Source organism: Mastomys coucha, unplaced genomic scaffold (genome assembly GCF_008632895.1).
Source record: "Mastomys coucha isolate ucsf_1 unplaced genomic scaffold, UCSF_Mcou_1 pScaffold23, whole genome shotgun sequence".
Taxonomy (NCBI): Eukaryota; Metazoa; Chordata; class Mammalia; order Rodentia; family Muridae; genus Mastomys; species Mastomys coucha.
In genome coordinates, this window is record NW_022196906.1 from 92,885,519 (window position 1) to 92,910,787 (window position 25,269).

Here is a 25,269-nt window from a genome sequence, read left to right on the forward strand (position 1 = left end):
TTGGGGGTATTTTTACACCAGCTCAATTGTGTATACTGTCAGACCCTACACTCCAATAACAGCGAGTAGCTGCCCTCTGTGCTGCTGCTAACTGGTCCTTGTCCTCGAATGATGCTCCTTCTCTGGTGCATGCTAACAATTTGGTCTCCATGCTGTAACCTCCTTTAACTCCTGTACACTGCTCTAGGTTTTCTCTTTATTTATCATCACTAGAAACTTCACTTTTACATTGATCATGTTCGTTGTTTAACTAGGTGTAATCGCTTGAACGAGAAGGTCCTGCATAGGCTTAGATGTTTAAAGGTTTGGTCGCCACTTGGTGGCCTGGTTTAGGAGGTGTGGTCTTGTTAAAGGAAGGGCTTCACTGGGATCCAGATTTGAAAGCTCACGGCCTCCACCTGCTTGTCATTCATGGTTTGTGCTTTCAGTGTAAGACGCAGACTCTTAGCTTCTTGTTCAGCCACTATACCTGCTGCCTGTAGCCATGCCACCCTGTCATTGTGGGACTCTCTAGAACCACTGGGTAAAGTGAATTCTTCTGAAAGGTGCTTTGGTCGTGATGTTTTGTTACAGCAGCAGAAGGGTAAGTAATATCCGAGTTCTTTATGTGTTTGGGGGAGCGGCAGGTCTTCCCGCCTGCCACCATCAGTTCTCGGGTGGCTAGTGTTTATGTGATTACACTCCTTTCTCTTTGTTTTCCCACTTTGATACTTGTCTGTTCAGGGAAAAATTACAGTGTCATTATTAGGTGAGGTGGGTGTCGACTTTTAGAAATATCAGGCTGAGGAGTTGTTGGCTCAGCCAGAAAAGTATGTGTCTTGCAAATATAAGGATCTGAGTTTGAGCCCGGAACTTACATTAATAATAATATTAAAAACAGGTATTGTGGTGGTGCATCTCGTGTTCCCCAAACTGGGGAAGTTGGAGATTTGGATGCCTAGGATTCATTGGCCAGCCAGAGATCCTATCTCAAAGAAAAAAGGGGGAGGGGACCCTCTAGTCTTTTCTCTCTTCACATACATAAAAATAGAAACATACACACAAATAGAAATGCTTATAAAACTTTTATTATTATGCATCAAGTAGTCTGTGGTTCATTTGGGATATAAACTAAAACGTTATCAAACAAAATATTGTAGTTGCTTAGTATGTGACCTAATCTGGACTGTTCTGTGTCCTCAGGATGCTGCTGAATGAACACACATCGGCACGGAAATACAGTAGCAGAAGCCACATCTCACACTTGATAGGTGAGTTGGAGCTATGGATATTACAGTCTATAATAAATAACACATAACCTACGAGTAAGAGTGAGCACTATTGTGTTCTCGAGGCAGGCCAGCCTTGGACCCCCAAGTGCTGGGATCACAGGTGTGAGTCACCATGTCCAGGCACAACATTGCCATTTTTGTTGTTGAGACTCAGTCATACATTGTAGCCTTGGCTGGGCTGAACTCCTTGCCTCCCAGGACTGAGACTAAAGACATTTGCCACCATAACTACTCTGCTGCATTCCTTAGCAGAGCATCAGGAGGTGGCTGGCTCAGTGGGTAAAGGACAACATTCACAAACCTGCCCAGAAAGGGCATGGGAAGTGTTCGACGCCCCCGTGTGCCATGACATGTGCACCCCCTGCTCACATCCTACACAGAATAATAAATAAAAAGGAAAGGCATCACTGAGGACAACAGGAACATGGCAGGAGTATTGTCTGAATGGGTGGCAGTCACCCCAGAGACAGAACAAAAGTCTGTCTGCCCTACAAACCGAAATGTGTAAAAGGCACTTGTCTAAATACACAACGTGCATACCTTCCTTTTAGTGTGTATATTTGGTGACCTGTCCATTTCTTAGAACAGCAGGACTAAGTCTCACACCTGCCTAACAGAAATATAAAAGGCCCCCTTTCCTCCTAGAAAGGGATGTTCTGCAGCCTCCGGAACCTAGAGTTCAGGCATAGACCTTGGTTTGGGGCTGGGCTCAAATTTTCCTATGGAAATAATACCACATACCAGACGTTTGTCCGTAGGCTTTCCCAGAGCACTTAACTTAAGGATTTCACACTTAACACTGCTGCTCCTACGAAAATACACTGTATCTCTAAATCAGAACGTAGGGCAAATGTAGGCTTACAAGTATCACAGGTGGCAACCAGAAGGGCTTTGGCAGTGTTAGCTCTGGGTGGTTTTGACTCTGGATGTTTTTTATTTCCACAAGAGTGTCCTCCTGTGCTTAGGAACTGCCCAGGAGGTACTCTAAACAGACCCCCCCCAACCCCAAAACCCTGTACTGGAGGCAATTACTTACCAAAGTGGAAAGTTACCACTGAGGTTTTGGCGCCTCAATATAGATACAAATACCACCGTTTCTTTGCGGATTTGAATTAATCCAAATTAACAGAAATAGTCCCTGCTTCAAGAGTTCATACAATGTATACTTCCATCAAATGTATGTTCTGATTTGAATGACAAAAATACACTTATACACTTTCTAACACTGGAGATGACAGCTCATCATCAGCTTCTGGGCTGTCCATCTGGAGTCAGTTCGTACCTGGAAGACATGGGTTTGGAATGTGTTAGTAATGAGAATCTGCAGCTGCACCATGTCTCTATGGAGCTGCTGGCCAGGGCTAATGCTCCCGTTACAGAGGGCTGCAGGCCGACCTACAGCCAGTGACACCTAAGTACAAGCAAGCACCTGAGTGATACTGAAGGGCAAAGGACTCTGGGACAAGGGCAGCCGCCTGAGATGGTGTCTTACATGGTGACGGCGATAAAGGAGAAGGCACACTTACCATTGTGAGAAGCCCTTAATCAGATCTTGTTTCGATAAGTCAATCAGCACCTACACAATGACAAACAGTCAGTGCTTTCCACAGCTGTGTTCAGTGGGAGCGCTGGGGCGTTGGGGCCGAGGGGCTGAGCGGGAAGCTTTCCGTTTCCAGCAGGGTAGTTTTTTTTTTTTTAATTATTGTTTGAGAATTTATACATACATACAATTAAATATAATTGTATCTACACATGCCATTTCCCTCCCCCAGCTCCACCAGAGCGCTGCAGTAAGCCCACATTCCAACTTCATGTCTCTGCTGTTAATAACCCAGTAAGTCCAGTTAGTGTTGTTCATGTGTGCAGAGCACGGCAGCCTACCCGTGGCCGTGTCCCAGTAGAATGACTCTCCCTCCCCCAGAAGCCACTATCTGCCAGTAGCCCCTCAGCTGTGGGTGGGGGTCTTCCCCATCCATCGGTGTTTTTCTTCCCCGTGGAGCCCTTCCAGACAGAGTGCAGACACTGGCCTCAATAACTATTTCATATCCAGCACTTCCAACACTCGGGAGGCAGTGGCAGGGGAATTCTAACTTTGAGGCTAGTCTGGTCTACATACTGAGGCCAGCCCGAGCTGCATAGTGAGATTAAAACAACACAAAAACAACACAAAAGCTGTTCCTGTTTGGAACATGAATTTAAGCTATTCAAAGACTACCTTGAGGAATTACAGCTATCTTAACTTTGACGTTTATTGTCAGTTTCGTAGACGTAGGCATTGCAGAGATAAGCACAGACAGTCGTTATTAAAAACAGAAATGCAGTACTGAGCAAATACCACAGAGGAGTCCTCTTGGTAATGCCTGGGATTAGATTTCCTCTACGTCTAGGTAAAATTCTGGTAACACAGAAACCTTGACCCAACGCAATCCAAGATCTATTTAATGACCTACTTATAAAACAGCAATAGGTAATACCAGAGTAGATGCCACATACTCATGGAATATTGAGTTTGGATATTCTCAAGGTTGTTAAAATAATGTCTATACACTAAGTTGTACTTGTACATTAGGTCTGAAGAATATGAAAACAAAGCATCCTTGCAAGGAGGCTGTCCCTCCTTAGCGTCGGTTCTAGTAAGAGCCAGAGGAGGCACCCAGGGAAGAGCAGATGGAGACAGGCTACTCACTTTCCCCAGCTCCTTTCTTCTGTGTGAGCCGAGAGGCCTGCTGTTTTTCACTGCAACATCCAATGACCTCTTCTGTACTTCTCCCATGGGAACAAAAAACTCGAACCTTTAAAAAAAAAAAAGCATTAAAAATGAGATTGATATGCAGTAACTTTCACTGAAATCAAAGCTTGTTTCTTCCACTTCCCACTAAAAAAAGAGCTGTCAGCTTTTAAAAGCAACAGAATCAGCCTGGGCTCCCAGGCTTTCGGAGTGTCTTCATCACAGGTAAGCTGTCTCTAAATCCAGGCAGTGTCAAGAGACTGCCTGAGAGGTCCTCTCAGATGGCCCTGTTCAGAGTGTGTCACACTGTGTCCCAACTCTACACTGACCACGGATTCGCTGCTCCCCTCATCTGCACCCACTCAGAGGAACACCTCACCCCTCTCTGTTCTGACCATGGAAAACTGGGATGCTCATAGAGTACGGTTACTGAAGCTGCATAGAAACTAGTGACTGTCCCAACCTTGTCATTTTTAGGTTGGGGTCTGTTTGTCTGCCTTCAGACAACCCTGGCTTTCATCTTGTAATTTTTAGGGAGGATTCCTAACAGCTGTTAAACTCTCCTGTGGTCTACTGCAGTCATTTTAACATCTTTGTATAACCGTGTCAGAGTTCTCCTTCAAGGCAGTACCCACTCTGACTAGAGAGGATGGTGCATCTGGCATGGTGGTCAGTGGATGCTGGATTAGCTTTCCTGCAGTCTTTCTTGATGAGGATAGACATGGACCAAAGAGGACTCAGGTTCAGCCATTTAGAGTAGTTATGATTGATTAAAATAAGAGGAAAAGAAGGTCATGTGCCCAACCTGGCTGGAAATGCCTTGTCTTAGGCTGCAAAGCAGAGGAGGATGCAATGACTCAGTGGTCAAGAGCACCCGCTGCTCTCCCATAGGATTGGAGCTCAACTCCCAGCACCCACATCAGGTGGCTCGAAGCCATCTGTAACTGCAGCTCCCAAGGGACCAACACCCTCTTCGGGACTTGGAAGGCACTGCTATGCATGTGGAATACACACATATACATAAACGTTTTTTTTAAAAGGACTTGCTACAACTGAACTCGTAACAAAAGCAAGAAATGTGCTTACAGCTTGCTTAATCAGTTTTGTCCTCAAAGACATGGATGGATGGAAAGGATGTCTTTCACCTGTCAACTTGGTTATCTTGCAGGGGGGAAAGAGAGGCCAGAGAACTGAGAGAAAGCTTATGTACACCCACCACAGGGGACATTTTATCCTCTAAGGACAGCAAATGTGAGCAGCCTTGATCACATTTTTGGGTAAATTGCCCTAGCAGCCCTTTTTCCCATTAAAGTGTATAGGGGCTTCATGAAGTCACCCACCCAGAGTCCTCCTCTCTGCCCCTCCCCCTCCATATCCGGGCAAACTCTAACACATCACCTTGGGACTCAGTATTGTGTAAATGGCTGGGTTTGCCAAGTGCTGCCCTACTCACGTCTCGTCGAATAGGGGCTCCAGGGTTTTCTGCTTTACTGAGGTCTTCTTCCGACTTGCCCATCTCCTCTCTGGCAACAGGTAGATTCGGACGTAGGGGTCAGCTCCACTGCTGGTGCATGGTGTCAAGTTTCTGATGTAGAGAAAAGGAGTCCCTGGTTCTTAGACATGCAGAGTACTCATTTGGAAGGAGGTTGTCCCAACCACTGGAGACTAAAATCCTCTGTGCTCTAGACAAATGCAAGGTTAAAGGACAGGGTACTAGCTGTGGTTTTGAACACACATTTTGTGCCATCTAGGATGTAGCCAAGTACTTCGTACCTAAGGAAGTTGGTAGTTCCTGCTTGGGAAGGCCACTCCAAGACAGTAGTTCAGAGGTGTCTGAGCAAAGCCCTTTTGACCCCATCAGCATCCATAGAGAAGAGCCACTCAATACACCCTTTGGAGGGTTTTTGCCACCCATGGCCTATGGGTCCTCAAATGTCACTTAGGAGGACATGCTCCTTCCATCACCCTAAGAACTCCTGCTATGTGGGCACATGATCCTTCCAAAGGACCTTCCCAGTCCCAGAACCTCTTTACCTGCAGCCATTGACCAGCACCCTGAGACAGTGTCGAAGACACACATAGCGCACTGTGAGCTGAATCTCACCCAGCCGTCGCTGCCTGGGATTCCCAGCTCTGTGAAAAAAGGGTCCTGTTATTTCAGAACTGTCCCTCTTCCCTTCACCTGAAGTCAGAGAAGAATGTCCTATGTGAGGAACACAGACTCATCTGATCAATAATTCTCTTCAGGGTTCCACCCCGCAGTCAGTGTAATTATCCTAATTCTCAGCAGAAAGCACGACCGACCCTGGAAGGAACTGGCCCTTATGTCATGGTTGCTTGAAATTGGGATTTGGGATTTTATAATGGTCTCTTATGTCTTGTAGGGTTATTAAGAAAATTGAGTTACGTCAGATAACAGGCTAAGCCCATAGGAAGCATATATGGCAGCCACTTACGTAAGTTCATATTCTAAACTGTTCATGTTAGCCCACTATACTTAGAACTCAGGAAATGTTTCTATGGGAGGAACCTTAACAACAGAAGTCTGTGTGGCCAGAGCCATAAGCCAACATTAGACCTCTCCCCCTAACCCCGACCCTGTGAACTTCCTATCAGTCCAAGCTGCCGTTTGTAAACACATTTTTGTGAGAACCTTGACTGTGAGCACGTCTGTACGTTCCTATCTACTTCTCATGCAAGTTATTTTAGACAAGATCAAGCAGAGAGATGCATACTCAGTGTGGAGGCTGACATCTGTCAGGTCAAAGCAGGATGAGGCCAGGGAGTTGAGTGAGGACATGCTGGGAGCCACCTTCGTGAGTGGCCATGCGAATGGGATGGCAGGGCGGCTCATGAGTCTGGGTGACTTGATGGGCCCTGGAGAGTGGGAACCTGGGACAGTCAGGAAGGTGGTGGCTGGGGTCTTCTTCTTTCTGGGGGACTCACAGAGCCCTCTGGCACTGTCCTTGCCTTTGGGCTCCAGGCCTGTCTCCTGGGGCTCAGGCTTAGGCTCAGGGGCTGTGGTGGCCGTGATGTCATCAGTGCTCTTGGAGACTCCCTTGATGTAAGAGGCAGGGTTCAAGGGGCTTGTCACATCTCCAAGGCCTTCTTTTAGGGGTGGGGCTTTACAACCCTCAGTGGCCACCTTCTTGACAAACAGAGGACCTTTCTTTAGAGCATCTGGTCCGGTGTACGGGCTTCCCAGCTCGCGTCTCTCCACACGTAAGAACTGGAGGCAGATGACAAGGATGCTTATAGGGAAAAGTCTACCCAAACACACCCTCCGATAGGCCTGTCACCCAGAGTTTCCAGTTCATAGACTTGCCATGGGTTTTTAAAACCACTAGCATTAACATAACAATGCATCTAAGTCTCTCATGTTGTCTGGTACTGCTGGGGCAAAAGCTAAACCTCTCCAAGCAGAGAACAGCCTTGACTTCACACATCCAGGAACACTGAACACATTCACAACAGCCACAGAATAGTCACCAGGAAACACAGACAAGCTAAACAGCAAAATTTACTCCCAGTGCCCTTTTGGTCATAGTGTGAAGACTGCGTACTGTGGGTGTATACATATGCCTCCTTAAAACCTTTTTACGATCATCACATTATCCATCTACTGTGGGAAAAAATTTACTCCCAAACCCCTAAGATCTTCAGACAACAGGATTAACAGAGTACAATGTAAACATCTGAGATGACTAAAGATGGAGTAGGAAGGTAGTCATGAAAAAGACCAGGTAGATTTGGAAGGGGTGAAATTAAGATGAAGGAAAATCGCTGCTGAAATAAAAACCACACTGAAAGATAGTATGGCAAACGGTGATGAGGATGAGGGTTCTGAGGAAATTAGCTGGGAATGGAAGGAAAGTCTGGAGCATGAAGAGCCAGGGGCCAGCATGACAGCATGGACCAAGGACAGAAAAAAAGCTAGCATGGAAGCTCTAGGAGGAAGGATGAAATGAGTGGGAGAGGCAGTGTTTGAAGCAACAAGAGTTGACGGTGGCTACATTTCTATGGAAACACCTCCCGGCCCCAGTGAGGCTGAACTTGCGGCAGACCTCACAGCAGAGCTGATAATACCCTTGAGATCATTAAAGACTGCAGTTAACCCGCTGTCCTACTGTGTACTTAGCCTGTCACCTTTTCCCTCCTTAATACACCGTCAAGGAAGGAACTCTCAGAGGTTATCTTTGACGTACTGACCCAGTGAGTAGATGAAGACATAAACCTCTCACCTGGCCTCTGCATTCAACCGATGATGCTCGGTGCTGGGACCTGTCCTGCCCCAGCCCCGCCCACCAAGACAGGAGCTATTTACCCGAAGCACCAGCCTCATGGAGATGAGGCTGTCCAGGCCTGAGTGATCCAGCTGGAAGCACTGTTCAAGGGTGAGATCGGCACAGGGGAGGAGCTGGCTCAGGGGGAACTCCAGCAGCCCCAGAGCATACTCCAGCTCATCATCCAGCACCTGGGCAGAGGCCAGTTACAAAATTAGGAGAGAGCTAAGCCCACTCTGTTACCACTGCAATCTGGTCCTGGTGAGTCTGGGCTTACTGCAGTGTAAGGATGGACTCTGGAGCAATTAGAATCTGGCAGGAGTAGAAACAGGCCAGACCTTGTACCTGCTGGGAATCTGGGGAGGAGAGTGACTCAGTAGAAGTGATGAAGGTCTGCATGAGGCTAGTCTGGCATACACCCAGGACCAGTGGGGCTTTTGTGCTGCTGGAGGATAGGACATTTGGGCTTAGTTAAAGGCTCCGAAAGGATCCCGCCCAGTTCCTCCACTTGTTGGCCATCAGCTCTTGGGCAGATCATGGCTTTAGCCTCTCTTTGCTCATGTGAAAAGTAATTCTTCTGCAGATCTTTTGTAAATATTAGATTCTAGCGCAGGACCCTGACACTGTGAGACTGTAAAGATCATTTGCACTGAAGGAACTCAGGGAGTGAATGGCTTGCCATCCCACAGTCTCCTATGTGGTGACCTCACCAGCCTCGAGCGACTGAGAGCTTGTGGGGCCTCATATCCCCCCACACACTATGGGGCCGACTCCCGGAACTGCCCAGGGTGCACAGAAAACTCTCTCCTGCCCTTGGCCTAGAAATCTCCCGACTGTCCGCAGAGCCCAGCAAACCTTCAGGCAGAGCTGCTCAGCTGCCACGCTGTGCACAAAGAAGGAGAACACCTGGCTCCACACGGGGTCCTTGCTGTGGGGACAGGTCTAAGAACAGAAAAGGGAGAGATCATCTGAGGGCTCATCTGCTCAGTGTGGCCACCAGCTGCCTGAGGCACCTAGGGACAGTAGCAGAAAGGCATGGCTTCAGACCAGGCTCCAAGGAAAACCCTAATTCTGCTGGCCTGTTCTTGGTGGAGTCACTTGTCACATGAGGAAGGGATTCCAAAGGCTTTTTAAGCATTCAGCATAAGAAAACTCCCTTTATTCTGTCTCTCCTTAAAAGGGGTGGGAACTCCATTTCCTTATCTCAGGCCTCCACAGTAAGTGTCTTACCTTACTTGTAAAGGTCTTCTTGCCCACAGAGAGCCTGACGTATGAAGAAGGGTCTCTGCTGGCCTTATTCTATAAAGGGGAAACACACAATGTTTCAGGGTTGGCCCAAGACAGCCTATCCCTCTCCATCCTCCCCCTCTGCCCCTCCTCCCAGGTACATCACTGGGTGTAGGGTAGCCAGTATCTCCTGTTGGGGGAAAAGCTTCCTGGTGTCAAGGGCTGCCCTATGGCATGGGCACTGTGCACGACTATCCCTGAGTAGGAACCCTAAGCGGCAAACCAGCAGGCCAGAACTGGGATAAAAATGTCCAGTTCCACCTACCACTATGCCCAGGCCCTGGCCCTGGCTCTGGCCCTGCACCCCCTGGATCCTTGTTATAAAATAGCAACCACTCTTGCCCCAAACAACAAGAAAACCTGGAATACATTACTCTGGGACTCCAGGGTAATGACTGAGAACAAAGTGCCAAGCCTAGGACCTTGCCCAGTAGACCCAGGCAGCAGTCACTTCCAGGAAAGGTCATATTCTCAGCTACATTCACTTACTTTGACAAACCTGGAGAGTTTTTTGGCTCGATATTCACCATTCAGATAGTCAAAAGGGTTTCTCTGCAGCACAAGAATCGGTGTTAAAGCAACACAGGGGCATTTGGCAGTGCTGAGCACAAGGCAGATACCCGCCACGACTCACCGGCAGGTTGCAGGCATTTTCTAAGAAGACCACGAGGATGGCAGTGGAGAGGTCACTATCATTCTGCAAACAGACACAGCCCCCACTGAATACTCCCAGACAGGAGACAGACAGGCTTTAGAGATGTCTACTCAGGGCAGAAGGCAGCCAGCCCATGCCCATGCTAACAGCCTAGCTTTATGTTGGCGGAGAACACATCTGCTGCAGGATAGGTTCAAGGTAGACAAAAGTAGATGTTCCTATGAAATCGGGGGACAGGCCCTGACACAGAGCTCCAAGGACCCCATGTTTGCTGGAAATTATTGACTAAAGTTCAGAGGCTGTTTACTGAGAGATGAGGAGCTGCCCTGGTCGAGAAAAAGCCGGAGGGACATGTTTTCTAGGAGAAACAAATGGGGGCCCCTTCCTTCCTTGCCTCTACCCGCACACAATAGGTAGAAGTCAGGGGGAGGGGGCAATCGTCTTTCCTGTCTCTGTTTGAACCATGACACAAAAATGTACTCTCTTCCTTTTCCTTCTCTACTTGAGGCTCCTCCCTGACAATCCTATCTGCTAGAGAGCCAGTGACACCCGCTCACCTCGGGCAGCGCTTCCTGGTCCTGGTCAGTGAGTAGTGAGAGCCACTCCAGCCGCAGGTGCAGCCACCCACTAGTCGTGTCATTCAGGACAAACCACTGTAGGTCGGGAAAAGGAAAAGAAAGATGGATGGAGGATGGAGACTGGCTGCTGACAGTTTGGGGGGGGGTCGTTTCAAGACTAGGGGAAAAGGTTAGGCAACCCAGAGAGAGCCCAGCAGACTCAGAGGGATGGGCAGGTGTGGGAGAAAAGCCCTGGCCTCCCTCCCTGATGATGTGACTCCCTTGCTGAGTTGCCTTATTCCACAGGAATTTCCCAGGGAAACTTCGAACCCCAGCCAGAGGGGGCTCCCCGGAGCCAATCTGACCTCACCCAACTCTCGTCCCTGGGAATGGACATATGCGCAGCCCAGGGTCAGATGGCTAAAATGACCTGCTAGAGCTGTGCACTGAGAGGAGTGTCCCTGGAAACCCCCGGGGCTGGGTGTGCCATCTCTACCTCATCCACCACTCTGTTCTTCATGACATCTCCAAGGCAGATCTGCAGGCTGGAAGACGGAGAGTAAGGACCACAGTGTCCAGAGCAGGCCCCGGGGGCCCACAGTGGCCTCTGTTCTCAAATGACTGAATGTGGCCACTGTGACAGTGGCCGCTGTCATCCCAGGTAAACAGTGGGAAACTAGTTGCAACTGGAGAGTAGGAAGGGCTAACTAACCTCCAGGTTGCTCCCCGGGGCTTATGCTATAGGGAGGAAGTGGCTCCTGGCCCCTCCCCGTAGGGACAAGCAGAGGTGTGGCTACATCCCCTCTGGGCTTTCAACAATACTGCAGTTGGCATTTTGGGTGGGGTAATTCTTCATTGTGCAAAACTGTTCATGCATCACAGGAATTTGCCTTCCTGGCTGGACCCATGACCTCTAAATGCCAGAGGCACTCTAATAGTCAGATGCCCCTCTAACTTGAAAACTGGTTCCAGTGCACTGTAGGAGTCAGTAAGTGGTACCAGTGTCGAGAAGGTGGCAATAACAGATGACATATGTGTGAGAAAGCCAGGAAGTCCCATATCACAATGTTCCCCTAGCCTATCACAAGCCAAAGCCAACCTGCAGGTCCTGTCAGCCAAAAGGAGGATACAGTTCCTGTGTGACTCAGGAACATGCACGCATCCAGCATGTGCCTGAACTCAGCCCTGGAAGGGAGTACCACAAGCTGTACACTATACCCGCAACACTAGAAACGGTAGTCTCCGTGACCGCGAAGACTCTAGAATGAGTGGCAGCACCCTGCAGGGAGCTGTCTTCTATTTCTTTGGTTATGTTTCTACTTGTTATAACTCCATACTCTGGGAAACAAGCTGCATACTACAGGGGCATAAGATTTGAGTCCCTTCTTCTCCTGCCTCCTGCTCTGAGGAATAAACATCTGTGTCACCCCCTCTTGCCCCTCAGGCCTCTTCTGGGAGGCCGGATCCAGCTGCACTGTGTGCCCGCCCTTCCCTACTTGGTAGAAAACCACAATGGCCGAAGTCACTACACAAGCTCTACACTGAATTTTTTGTACATGTTTGTATTCAAACATTCAGCCAGTCTCTTCCAAGGGAGGGCGTTCAGAGACTTTGGCAGTAAGCATACTGAGGGCTAGTCCCTTTATAGGAGGTTCCTGTAAGTAGAACTGGTCGAGAGTAAGCCCAAGTTTGCTCATCAGCCCCACAGGGGTCACTTCAGTCCATCTGGAGCCGTACGTTCTGAGGATCAGCACACAGGGAATGACCAAGGCTCCTCGGAGTTGAGCACCTTGCTCACTGTTCCAAAAGGGACTCTGGGTAGATTTTTAGTGGGGACACAGGCCCTGGGGTCCTCTCTGTACTTTTTACCACTCTCCTCCGGGGGCCTATATCAGGACTAGAACCATCTAGGGAGGTTTATAACAGGACTGTAGAATGCTGTGGTAGACTGTCTGGTACAGTCACTCTCGTCACGGTGGCTGTTGTCACGGGGTTGCAGGTCATTAAGCACTGAAAGCCTGTCCTTTCTAAATGCCCCAATTCCCAGCCTTGTGTCCAAAGCAAGGAAGGAGCTCCAAAGCCCAGATCCCGACTTCTCACCTGCCCAGGAAGTCATCTTTGTCAGTATCCTCATCATACAGGTCGACCTCCAGGTCCTGCCCAGGTACCTCGTACACCATAAACTGCAAGGACAGAGACGCATCTTGCCCTGCAGGTCTTGACTGCTGAGTCAGACCTTACAACCCACAGACTGCCAAAGCCCAGCCCGGGGCCTCCCTGGAGGGAAGCAGAGGAGGGGACCAGAGATATCACAGGCGGTCAGAGGACACTGGCTGCCATCCGCTCTGCTTTGGGCTGTCATGTTCTCCTCACATGGAGGCTGTGGGACATCAGGAAACTAAGCTGCCCTTTCTCAGCCTGCTTTCATTGCCTGGGACCGGATGTGACAGAGCACGTAGATAGTTATAAAGAAAGGAGCAGCTGGGTGGTGACCCTGAAACGTGACTGCCAGGCTGTGAATCCCACCCACGCAGTAACAGAGAAGGCTGAGGGCTTGGATATAACTGCCTATGCAGTGTTCTTTTCTTTCATTGAAAACATCCAACAGCTGATTTCGAGGAAGAAAGGGCACAGAAAATGGAGTCGGAATAGCTTATTAGAGAGCCTGCTAGACAGGGAGCAAGAGTTACCCAGACCTACCTGCCCATTAAAACGACTTTTACCCTAACCATGGCTTCTCTGAGGAGCCATGAAAGCCACTGTGCCCGTCGCAGCCCAGAGTGAAGCCTGCAGACACCAGGACTTCTGAGGGAGGTTGAAGAGAACCTTACCTCAAATACTTCATTCCAGGTGGGGTTCAGGTTCTTGTAGACGGTTCTGCTCCGGCAGTGCTGCAAGCCAATGCTCACCTTGGCGTAGGGGTCTGACTTGCCTCCGAGCCCTAGGAAGTTGTCCTTCTGGACTAGCTCCTTGGCTTCCAGCAAATGGACTCTGATCACACCCTGAGAAACACGCAAGCCCCGGTTCACAGGTGCTTTCTTGATATACCAAGCCTCAAGTCCAGGATACCGGGGCCCAAACCACCAGATATCACTGCCTCCCACTTCCTCAGTCTGGACGTAGATGGCAACCAGAGATAACAGTGACCTTGCCAAGGTCACACAGCACCTGGTGGCAGGGCCCAGTGCTCCATCCAAGGCTCTGGCCTTCCCACACACTCTTCTCCAGGCTTGATAGGAACAGCTGGTTCGGCGGAGGCTGTTCCTGTTCCTGTCTTCAGCACTGCTGTGAAACTTGTACATAAACTGAATGCTAGGGGTTCTCCCGGCAGCCTGCGTGGCCCTGCCTGCACTGGTGGTAGGCCCCTGTATGCTTAAGAGCAGGGAAGACCCTATCCCCACACTCCCACTGTTTAAAAGAAATGCAAAACTGAACTTGGAAAGTCACAGGTCACTGGTCTTAGGGTATGACTCTTTCCTGGAACAATACTTTTTAAAATATCAGTAAATAGATACACAAGTTTTTTGTTTTTTGTTTTTTTTTATCTACAAAACTACTCTGAGGAATCTATTCACAGGAACACTGGCAAAAACATAAAGTGACCGGCACTCAGGCTGCGCATTGCCTCCAGGGTTTGTAGCAGCCAAAGTCCAGATGCAACCTGACCGTCCATCAACAGAGCTGGTGCGCGGTGACTGTAATCCCCACAGTGAGGCACACTCTGCCATCAGCAGAAATGTGAGAGGTTCTATCTGTACTGTGGCAGCAGGGCTCCGTGATAAATGTATTGATAAAAGCGAGGAAGGGAAATGATACACTAACATTTATCAAAGATGGAGACCGTGATAAATACCGTGTAAGGCCTTTTCCACTGTAGAATCTCCCTAGCACACATATACACACATAAATAGTGTCATCCTATAACACTATTATCCTAGATGCCCTGCTAGACTTCATAGGCTAACAAAAATCCAAGTGCCAGGGGTAGATTACCTCTTTTGGAACTGTTGGCCCTACAGACCCCCAAACATTATAGGCCATACTGTCAGGGCTCTTGGTCACCCTCCGGAACTTGACGATAAGAGTCTGTTGCTGAAAATACCATAGACTTGAGTCATAGAACATGGAGCAATCAGGCTAGTACTGACCTGGAAGCTTCATTTTCTACTGGCTAACTTTCATAGTGCTCTGCATGTTATTGGAGAGGGGAGAGTAATCAATCGTACCCAGCCGTGAACGCTAAAAGCTCCAATAATGACTGGGCTGGTAACACATGTCCGTTGGTGCAATAGTGGACATATGATGGTGGTACACAACCACTTTCTGACTGGACTTACAGTCCACTCCTCAAGATGGAAAGACCTGGGACTATTATCTTTTCAAGAATCAATAGCTAGATTCCACTATTCTTCTAGTATAGAGTTAAACCGACTCCCGGTGACTTACAAGATGCATACATCAGTGTGTCTCTCAGCCCTCATCAGAGAAGCTTTGCTTTGCAGCAGATGGTAATTAACACAGAAAATGAGACTAGAATACTCAGCCCTAAACCAGACATCTGTATCCCAGCCCCTCCTCCCAAAACTCAGGGATCAGCTTTGTGGAAGAGGAAGTGGAGAGATGGGAAGAGTCAGAGGTGGTGGAACACTACAAGGAAATGGTGTTTTCCAGACTCAGCATTGGAACTGAATAGATGAACTCACAGTAGTTGTGACAGCATTCACAAGACCTAGGCAAGCTCACGCCAGATGCAATTCCAGGGAGAGGAAAAGTCAGTTCTCTTTAAGGTTATAGCCCCTGGTAAGTTAAAACTCCTTCTCCGGGCTGGAGAGATGGGCTCAGTGGATAAGAGCACTGACTGCCCTTCCAGAGGTCCTGAGTTCAATTCCCAGTAACCACATAGTGGCTCACAACCATCTGTAATGGGTTCTGATGCCCTCTTATGGTGTGTCTGAAGGCAGCGACAGTGTATTCACATATATAAAAGAAATAAATCTTTAAAAAAAAACCCAAACAAACAAACAAACAAACAAAACTGAAACCCCTCCTTTCCCTAGCAGGACCAATGGCCTTGGCCCCTCAGCTAGCAGCAGTGGGCCCTCGTGGCCTTTGAGTCTGCCTCCCATCTCCAAAACACACTGTTTGAAATTCTCTAAAACTAATCAAAATATAACAATGAAAAGAAATAAGGACTATAAATATAAACAAAGATGTACACATATGACCATGTGTATGTGTCCACATTTACCAATGCTCAAATACAATAGAAAGAAAACACTACTTAGGTGGGGGTGGGGCAGGAATTGGATACTGATCTTTAGAAACACACAGCTACTTTATGTAATTGTAAAGAAAATTAAGAAGTACAACGTGACTATAGAGAACAGAATGAAATCAATGTAAATATTCCTGACTGGTTAGCAGACACACAGAAGTTACCGCCAGAGAGTTTTAAGTGTGGTGAATTGTCAGTACATTCCCAATGGAATACGCTCGGAGAATAAAATGATTTTAGGGATTCTTACACGGCTGAGACAATGCTTACAACATTATAGGGCTGCTGCCTATGTCATGTGGATGAAAGCCAGTGAGCTACCATGGGAAGACTGGGGACATCCATGCTGCCTCCCAGCCAGCTCTTGCCCAGCTCTTCAGGGGAACTCAGTGTGTGTACTACATTAGAGTGTCAGCAGAAGGCCTAAGACTTTTCACCTGGCACACAGTCAAATGGATGTTTTTCCTCTTCAATGGCCCCCAAATGCAGGGCCTTAACCAGTGCTTCTTCTTGTGGGGCAGCCACAGGGAAATCAGGGCCTCATGAATCGGCCCTGGGAAGTTGTGGGGAAATGGATTCAGAACCCAAAGAACTCCCAGTCCTACTTTAACCAAGAACCTTCCTATTCTGTAGATCCGAAGGTCCTTTCCACCACTGAACAGAGCCAAGGGAGCTTCCCTAGGTGGATCTCAGATGCCACAGAGTGTCTACTGTAGTTCCAACTGCAGGCTACACCGGGGACAGGAGCAGAGTAAAGGTTCTGATCCTTCCTAGACGGTGACTTTGGGCAAGTCACACGCCCTCCCAGACTCAGTGGCACCCTGTGAAAGTGGATGGATGCTATGTCCTCCAAAAGAGCATGAGGATTCCCTCCCAGCAGTGAGCATTGTTCAGAACCCAGCCCTGGCCGGCGTCCCTCCTCATGGCCTGATGTTCTGCAGCCAGCTCCCAGTACTCACACAGGGGAGAGGGACACGCAGGTTGGTTATGTCCAGCCCCTTCTTCACAGGCACAGTCACGCGGTTGGGCAGCACCAGGTGGGCAGCAATGAGGTCCTCCAGCAGGCTGTCTGATAGCTCACTGAAAGGGACACAGACCAGCAATGGAGGGGTGACACTGCCTCCCCTGTGCCACCTGCCCCTGTACCCATCATCCTCAGTGCTGACACCGACAGTCTAGTGTCGCAGAAGGCCCCACCCCAGGCAACACTGACCTCCTCCTGCCTAGATGCTGGGTGTGAAGTGGATATACATTCTGACGCCTAGACACACTGACCCAAAGAGCAGCATCCTGCATGGACCCCACCCTCAAAGGCCTTGCTTTGTTCGCAGACAACACAGAGAGTACCTTAAGAACTGGTCCCAGGACCTGGGTCAAGATTCCCATTCGCACTCCCTAGCTGCCCTTGCCTCAGACGGATGTCCCCCCTCCCTTGACCTCAGTGACCTGACACAGGGCTGCTAATGGTTGCCCTGGAATAGATGTGAAGGGAGTGGCAGGTACAGCACGGAGAACAGCTCTGAGGCCACAGGAAAATGACCTAAGAGCAGGCCACTGAGGCCTCTTTCTTCCTTGACCCTGGTGATGTTCATTCGCTACTCCTTGGCTCACCTTGGCCCACGGGGTAGAGGAGGGGGAGACAAGTACCCAGAGCAGGACCAGCACACAGTAGGTGCTTAAAAAGTCCTTTTTAAAATAACAGTGCTTAACTGCTTAAATGTGAATCTTTTATCAACCCCCTTTGCTAAAGTTCAGGGACTGTGATGGGGGAGGAGGTGGGAAGAATTGGAGAGCCAGGAGGTAGAGAGGAGTTGAACGCCAGTTTCTACCCATGACATGGCCATCACGCTCCTGAACTCAGTGCAGCTACAGGTACCTGCACAGGACATATATAAGATCAAGCCAGCCAAACTTCCGGCATAAATGGGGGAGGAGCTCTCGAGGCCTCCCTGATAACTGAGAATCTATTGGCAGCGGACAACTGCTGAGAGAGGGATTGTCTTTGAGGGTGCTGGAACTGGGAGATTTCTCATGCTTCAGTGGATGGACCCACACTCATGCACATATAGGCAGCATTCATTGGACGTCAGGTTATTTAAAATAAAAATAAAAAGAGGACATGGAGTTAGCAGAAAGATGTGGGGAGGAGTGGGGAAGTGGGTGGTGGATAGTTGATGATGGATTTCATTGTACGCATGTATGAAATCTTCAAAGACTGGGAGAAAAGCTGCCTGACTGGATTCTCTCCATTTAGAACAGAAGAGACATCCCCAGAGAACATCCCTTGGAGAGTCAGCTGATAGCCTTCTTGGACAGACCAGCTGAGCCTGCTTCCTAGGGAGCCAAATCCAATGATGCTGGCCCCCTCCTCCGTTCCCTGAAAGACGCTTGGTTTCAGAAGGGTGCCTGCACCTGGACTGAGGAGGAGAGAGGTCCTAGTCCTGCCCCTTCTCTCTGGCCTCTGCTGGGAAATGCACCTTCCCATCTCTCGGCGTGTCCAACATGGTCACAGAAGCCACCTGGGTCTCTTAGGACACTGGGGGTTGGGGGAGGGTGGAGAGTAAGGACACATATATAATCACAGTGGGATTCTACCATACATACATGCATGTGCTCTGGGAACCTCACCATAGAAAAGCCTGACCCCTCAGCCTAGAACTGAGCACAGCCCACAGCAGGACTGTCTGCATGTGTCCACACGTTAGCCCCCTCCAACCGCACACGAGCACACACAAGCACACGTGCATACGTGTCCCCTGGTGCTTGCCCTTTTTGCCCACTCCTTATGCAGAGTGTATGTGGTGTACAGTCTCTTCAGCTCACAGCACTGTTAGGAGAGCCCCCCACACCCCAGGCACTTACTTGATCCCCGGCATGTCCAGCAGGTTGGTCAAGCCTGTCCAGTTAATCTGCAGGTGCTGCAGGGCAGAGGGATTCTATTAGGCTCAAGGGGTTGGGAACCCAGGGCTCATACCTTCTCCCAAACTCTTCATAGCCCCAGAAGGGAGAACCCTCCCTGCTGGGGCCCACCCTCAGCAGGAGTGAGGTAGAAAGGATGTCTCTCAGCCTGCCAAACCCGACCTGGGATATGGAGAAGTGTCCTAGCTAGCTATAATTGTCAACTTGACACAACTTAGAGCTGCCTGAAAAGTCCCAATTGAGGGATTGCTCAGATCACACTAGCCTGTGGGTATGTCTGTAGGGGCGTGTCTTGATTGTTAATGGATATAGAGGGGCCCGGCTACTGTGGGTGACACTATTCCCTGTGCAGGAGGTGGTCTTGGACTGTAGAAGAAAGCTAGGTAAGCATGAGTCTGACTGGGCCAGCAAGCAGGTGTCCCTGTGGTTTCTGCTTTACATATCAGCTTGAATCCCTGCTCCAGCTTCCCTCAGTGTGGGACTGTGTGCTGAAGCAAACCCATTCCTCCGCGTAATTGCTTCTGATCAGCATTCAGACACAACAGCAGAAAGAGACTAGAAGGAGGCTCCAGGCCTTAGTTTAGGCTGCTGCTTTATGCCAGGACCACCACAGAAGGGGGCTAGGCCACACAGACAGGTTGGTCTGGACTCCGGGGCCCAGGTTTGCCTCAGCTCCACCTTCTGAGACCTTGTGACTGGAAGCTCAGTCTCCTCAGCATGGGCAGAGCTGAACAAAACTCCTTGAGGTTGCCTTAAGGACCAAATAGGTTTGGGGCCTAAGCGTCCAGCGGCGGTGGGTTACGGTAATATCCATTCTCCAGTTAAATGCCAACATATGAGGTCCAATGCCTCCTCAAGGGGAGTGTCAGGCCTGTCCCTAGGCTTTGAGCTCACCGGCTTTTGAAGGAAGAACACGGTCACAGCTCCTATGAAGGGCTTGTCCATCAGTAGGGGCTCCAGAATGACACGCAGGGTACCCTGCAACTGGTAGGCACAGAGAGCTGTGAGGGACCAAACCTCCTTTCTTCTCATACCTGCCGCTCAGCTCAGCCCTTTTGAGGCCTCATTATCACTCATGCTAATGACATTGTCAAGGCCATATGCCTGGGCCATGTGCTGTCACTTAAAGGGCCCATACCCTAGGTTCAGGGGCCTGTACACAGCTTTGACCCTGATGCTGGTCACCAAAGGCTACACTAACTACACTATGTGGGCCCCTGGGGTGGCTGGGACACTGAAGACACTTCCAAATCTTGTCACAGGTTCTGGTGAGGGGCATTTCCACCTCCCAGACCACCTGGATCTCAACTATGGCTCTCCCTCACTTCCCAAGGCATCCGAAGCCTTTAAAGACTCGACACACAGTTGGTTCCAGAACCCAAGGACCAGTAAGGTTAGTGAAGCCCACTTGCTGACTATGTGACCTCAGAACACTCCCATGATGTCACCAACCCATGCCTGGTACCATCGTGTCCTTCCCAGCCTGTTCCAGGGTGAGCAGCTCCTACTTTCCCGAGCCCACGTTGGGGCCGGAGCAGTCAAGCATCCTTGCTCACCTGGACACCGCTCACCCCGGCACGTATCTTCTGAAGCTCCACGCTGATCTCACAGTCCCCGATGTAGCTGAAACAGGAAGAGTGAAGGAAGGAGAGGAAAGAGCAGGCAGGACACTTGCCAAGTGCTCCACAGCCTCAGCCCTTGTTGCTGGCCATCAAGTCCCAGTTGTCACCTAGCATGTCACTCATACCATAGCCTCAGTCTTTCTTGGCCCCTCCCAGACTCCTGCACCTGGACAGCTTAGGCATATCTCGCCTAAGTGTCCTGGGGCAATAGTGTCCTGCGGTACCACCTAGCCCCAGGGCACACATGGACGAAAAGGACAGACTTCTGGTAAACACACAGTTCCTCTGCCACTTCTGGGTCCACGGGGACACAGGTATTGCCCTTGGGTTCACCCTGCCATCACTCCGAGTTGTTGCTGGAGGTAGAGGTAGGTGATAAAGTCTTGGAGACGGGGCCAATTTGTCAGTGATGGACCCTGAGGAGCCCAGGATGGGTGCCTTTGAGGGCAAAGGTCAAGAGACTGCCTAAGGTCTGAAGGAGACTAAGGAGAGGGGAAGGTAATTGTCATACACCTGCACATATGAGCATAGGCATCTGTTATCACAGATCACAGAAATGCTTGGTGAGAAGGCACTGGCAGCAGGGGGTACAGGGGTGCAAGCACCACTGGGGGGCTAAAGTATTCATATGAGGCTCTCATGGCAGAGCATCTGGGGCCAGAGACACTTTATGACATGCCACTATCCCAACACAATGGAGACCAGCTCCTAAGAGGGTGGCTGTGGTCCCGGGACAGCTTTCATACCCCACATCTGTGTGCACACAACCACTCTATCAGCTGCCGTCTAGAGCTACCCTGCCTGACCCCAAACACTAGGACTCACCAGATCTGCAGGTCCAGGGTCACTTTCCTCCGGTTGCCTTTGTCCGTGTGTGCCTTGACGCCGTTCACCTTGGGACACTGGAAAAGATGACAGAAGGGCTATGGGTCCTCTTCTTGCTTTCCCTTACTGCCATAGCTATTTACCAGTATCCGCCCTATGAGGCCTTGGCCTGGAGAAGAAGCCAAGGGACAGTAGGGTCCTAGGATCGCCTCATATGCTCACAGCCCAGCCCCAGACAACAGTAAAATAGGGGGAGTCAAATAAAGAAGTATGTTCTCACTGATAACTGGATATTAGCTATAAAGAACAGAATACCCACGATACACCCCACAGACCCAAAGCAGTCAAACAAGAAGGAAAAGCCAAGTAAATGTGCTTGAATTCCACTTAGATTGGGAAACAAAGTAGTCATGGGAGGCAGAGGCAAGGAGGGATTTGGGTGGGAGTCGGGGGAAGGAGAATAGGGAAGCAGAATCAGGTGTGGGAAAGGAGCCGAGAAGGCCAGGAGACTGAATGAAAATCTGCAACTGCGGGGTGGGGGTGGGGGTGGGGGTGGGGGAGGATTTCAAGGCAGTCCCTGAGACCTGGGATGGGGAGGCTCCCAGGAGTCAATGCAGATGACCTCAGCCAAGATGTGTAACAGCGGGACATGGAACCTGAAGAGGCCACCTCCTGTAGCCAGACAGGACCCCAGTGCAGGGATAAGGATACCAACCCACCCACAAAACTCTGGACGCCAAATCTGTCCTGTCAAAAAAGAAATGTAGGGAAGAAAATGGAGCAGAGACTGAAGGAATGGCCAACCAATAACCAGCCCAACTTGAGACCCATCCCATGGGCAAGCACCAATCCCTGACACTATTAATGATGCTCCATTATGCTTACAGACAGGAGCCTAGCATAACTGTCCCAAGGGAGGATCTGCCCAGCAGCTGACTGAAACAAATTCAGAAACTCAACAGCCAAACACTAGATGGAGGATGGAGACCCTTATGGAAGAGTTGGGGGAAGGATTGAAGGCCCTGAAGGGGATAGGAACCCCATAGGAAGACCAACAGTGTCTTCTTACCTGGACCCCTGGGAGCTCTCAGAGACTGAGCGACCAACCAAAGAGCATACATGGATTAGACCCAGACCCCTGGCACATATGTAGCAGAAAGCTGCCTTGTCCTGCCTCTGTGGGAGAGGATGTGCCTAATCCTGCAGAGACTTGATATGCCAGGGTGGGAGGATGCCCAGGGGGCCTCACCCTCTTAGAGGCAAAGGGGAGGGACTATGTGAGGGGGACTGGGAGAGGGGCAGCATTTGGGATGTAAATTAATTAATTAGAAAGAAGGGAAAGAGGGAGAGAAAAAGAAGGGAGGGAGAGAGAGAGGAGAGGGAGAGAGAAAGAGAGAATAACCACTCTGCCCTCACCCCCAGGGTGGGACTACAGGGGAGGGTAGCAAGTTCTCCTGAAGAGAGTTTAACCTGAGTGTGCCAGATGGCCAGGAGCTGGTCTCACATGGGCATGAGGACAGCAGGGTCACTGCCTGGAGGACTCAATTCATTCTGTTTCCATCTCCCCCTCTGCTCACTGTTCGTTCTCTCAAGTACTCTGGTTAAAACTAATAGTAAAAACTAAATTTTATTTGTACCTGAACTAGTAATATGCATGCCAAAGTGCTGAGAGGAAAGTTCATTGATCTATTTAGCTTTGCAGAGAAAGATTAATATAAAGACAGATACATGGATATATTTAAATCGAACACAGCAAGAGATTAACATCTGTACAATTTAGAAGTCGTTTGTGAAGCTCATTAAAAAAATCCATTAAAAAGTTAAATGTTTGGAAAAATTGATAATAAATTATTGGGGGAAAAATCCAATTGGTCATACAAGGAAGGATTCCAATACATTTCTATTCACCCCACAGAAAGTGCTCTTTTAGAATATACTATTGGTGCTGGAGAGATGGCTCCGTGCTTAAGAGTGCTTGCTGCTCTAGGTGACCAGGGTTTGAGTCTTAGAACCTTACACAGAGCCCGCCCTTTCCTTCTCCCCAAACCCTTTTCTGGGAGCCTCTGGCACACCTATGGTGCCTGTAAACTCACTCAGGCACATACATAAAATCTAAAAATGTATTAACCTCTGAATAGGTTCTCAGAGCATGGAGCATAAATATAAAAAATGTATTAGGGGGATATGTCCAGGAGTTCATTACGAACAAAATGTTTATTCTATATCTGTGGTTAGTTTTCTCACATTTATTTAATATTCACTTGATATGTTTAGTTTTAGACTCTTTATGGTACCTGAAATTGAACCCGAGACCTTACAGTTGCTAAGCAACTTTTAATTTTATATTATTTTTCTTTTGGACTCCCCAGAATAGTAAAAGCTGCAGAGGGCATATGCAGCCTGGCTCTGCCCTGGCCTCCCCAGAGGCGTGGGCTAAGGGAAGGGTGACCTCCCCGGAGGTGTGGCCTCCCGGGGCGTGGCCTCCCCGAAGCGTGGGCTAAGGGAAGGGTGGCCTCCCTGAAGGTGTGGCCTCTCTGAAGGCGTGGGCTAAGGGAGGGGTGCTATGCTCAGTCACCTCTTCTCAGTGACTGCTGGGAGCAGAGAATTGCTGGGCAATACCTCACCTTCAGGGACACACTTGGGACACATGCTCTATGCCAGGCAGGATAACCCTGGCCCAGGCCCACAGCTAGCTAAGGCACCAGGTTACATCGTGACTTCCACATGTGGGACATTGCTCACACCGCTTCAGAGTCTACTTGAGGCCAGGCCTGTTGTTCGTGTCACAGAGCAGCCCTTAGAAGCGGGTCCTTTCCTTTTATATGGTAAGCAACTGGAACTTAGAGAAGGTAGGTCACTGATCCAAGCTAACTCAAGCACAGGGAAGGCTAGAGATACTGGCAAATATGAATGGCGGGACAGGACAAATGCTCAGGGGCATCCTGGGAGAACTCCACAGTCATCAGTGGAAGGAGGGGAAATGGGGGGATGAGGGAAATAGAGGAGATAGGCATGATCTAAGACCCTGACCTTCTTTGTGGGCCTGTCACAAATAACTAGACAGAGGTGATCACAGCAGGCACTGAGGTTAACAGTTACAACCGGTCCATCTTTGTACCTAGCTGGCTCCCTTCATACATGCTTCCACAATTCCTAGAAAGAGAGGAACTATTTCCCTCTGCTTCCTTCTGGCCCTGGTTTCCATGGGACCTAGAAAGTTGGGTAGGAGGACAGGAGGGGAGGTCTGTGCGCTGAGGCTGACAGACAGGGAAACACAGGTTCTCTGGGTCCCAGAGGGATCCTTGTAATCAAGTGACTGACTTGAGCTAGGAAGAACTGGGAAGAAAGGACAGAGAAAAGACTCCCCTGCAAGTCCAGGCTGACCCCACTGGGGCAGTACCAACCTTCTGCCCAAAGTAGAGCTTGGTGAAGGTGAAGGTCCTGAGGTGGACACTCTTCTCACGAATCTTGGGCTCCAGTTTCTCCCGGACCTTGTTCTCCATGATCATGCTCAGGTAGGGCCAGATCTGTGTGATGATCTGCAGGTAGGGACAGAAGCCCTCGGAGGTCAGACCTCTGCAGCCTGGCCCCATGGGTGGAGTCCGTAGCCCTCATGTTGCCTGCCCACTAGCCTCCCACCTAGCCATCGATCGATTCTGCAAACACCCAAGGCCAGCCTCAGGTCCCACTGCTGTGCAGAGGCTGAGGTGCATCTTGCAGGGTACCATGGAAACACACTTCCATTTAATTCAGTAATACAAAGCCATCCAATTTGAGCTAAACCACATTCCCACTCTGCATTGCAGCTGATATGCAGAGTAACAGACGCTGAGGGTTTAAGACAAAA

The 25,269-nt window shown here is 49.6% G+C and overlaps 1 protein-coding gene across 1 annotated transcript in view; it reads right to left on the bottom strand.

Annotated features, from left to right (window-relative positions):
* Positions 1–1,051: 1,051 nt before the first annotated feature.
* The window catches only part of Esyt3 (extended synaptotagmin 3), a 45,562-nt gene continuing 21,344 nt past the window's right edge, over positions 1,052–25,269 (bottom strand). The window contains exons 3-23 of the mRNA XM_031344895.1: positions 24,827–24,961; positions 21,423–21,499; positions 20,532–20,598; positions 19,870–19,959; positions 18,919–18,974; positions 17,016–17,136; positions 13,613–13,783; positions 12,882–12,964; positions 11,278–11,326; positions 10,782–10,877; positions 10,204–10,266; positions 10,059–10,121; positions 9,513–9,581; positions 9,138–9,224; positions 8,324–8,473; positions 6,735–7,228; positions 6,034–6,132; positions 5,453–5,584; positions 3,958–4,063; positions 2,798–2,847; positions 1,052–2,553 (exon numbers count right to left, since the gene is read on the bottom strand). Coding sequence (XP_031200755.1) covers positions 2,517–2,553; positions 2,798–2,847; positions 3,958–4,063; positions 5,453–5,584; positions 6,034–6,132; positions 6,735–7,228; positions 8,324–8,473; positions 9,138–9,224; positions 9,513–9,581; positions 10,059–10,121; positions 10,204–10,266; positions 10,782–10,877; positions 11,278–11,326; positions 12,882–12,964; positions 13,613–13,783; positions 17,016–17,136; positions 18,919–18,974; positions 19,870–19,959; positions 20,532–20,598; positions 21,423–21,499; positions 24,827–24,961 — 2,295 coding nt within the window. The 3' untranslated portion in view covers positions 1,052–2,516. The remainder of the gene's footprint in view (positions 2,554–2,797; positions 2,848–3,957; positions 4,064–5,452; positions 5,585–6,033; positions 6,133–6,734; positions 7,229–8,323; positions 8,474–9,137; positions 9,225–9,512; positions 9,582–10,058; positions 10,122–10,203; positions 10,267–10,781; positions 10,878–11,277; positions 11,327–12,881; positions 12,965–13,612; positions 13,784–17,015; positions 17,137–18,918; positions 18,975–19,869; positions 19,960–20,531; positions 20,599–21,422; positions 21,500–24,826; positions 24,962–25,269) is intronic.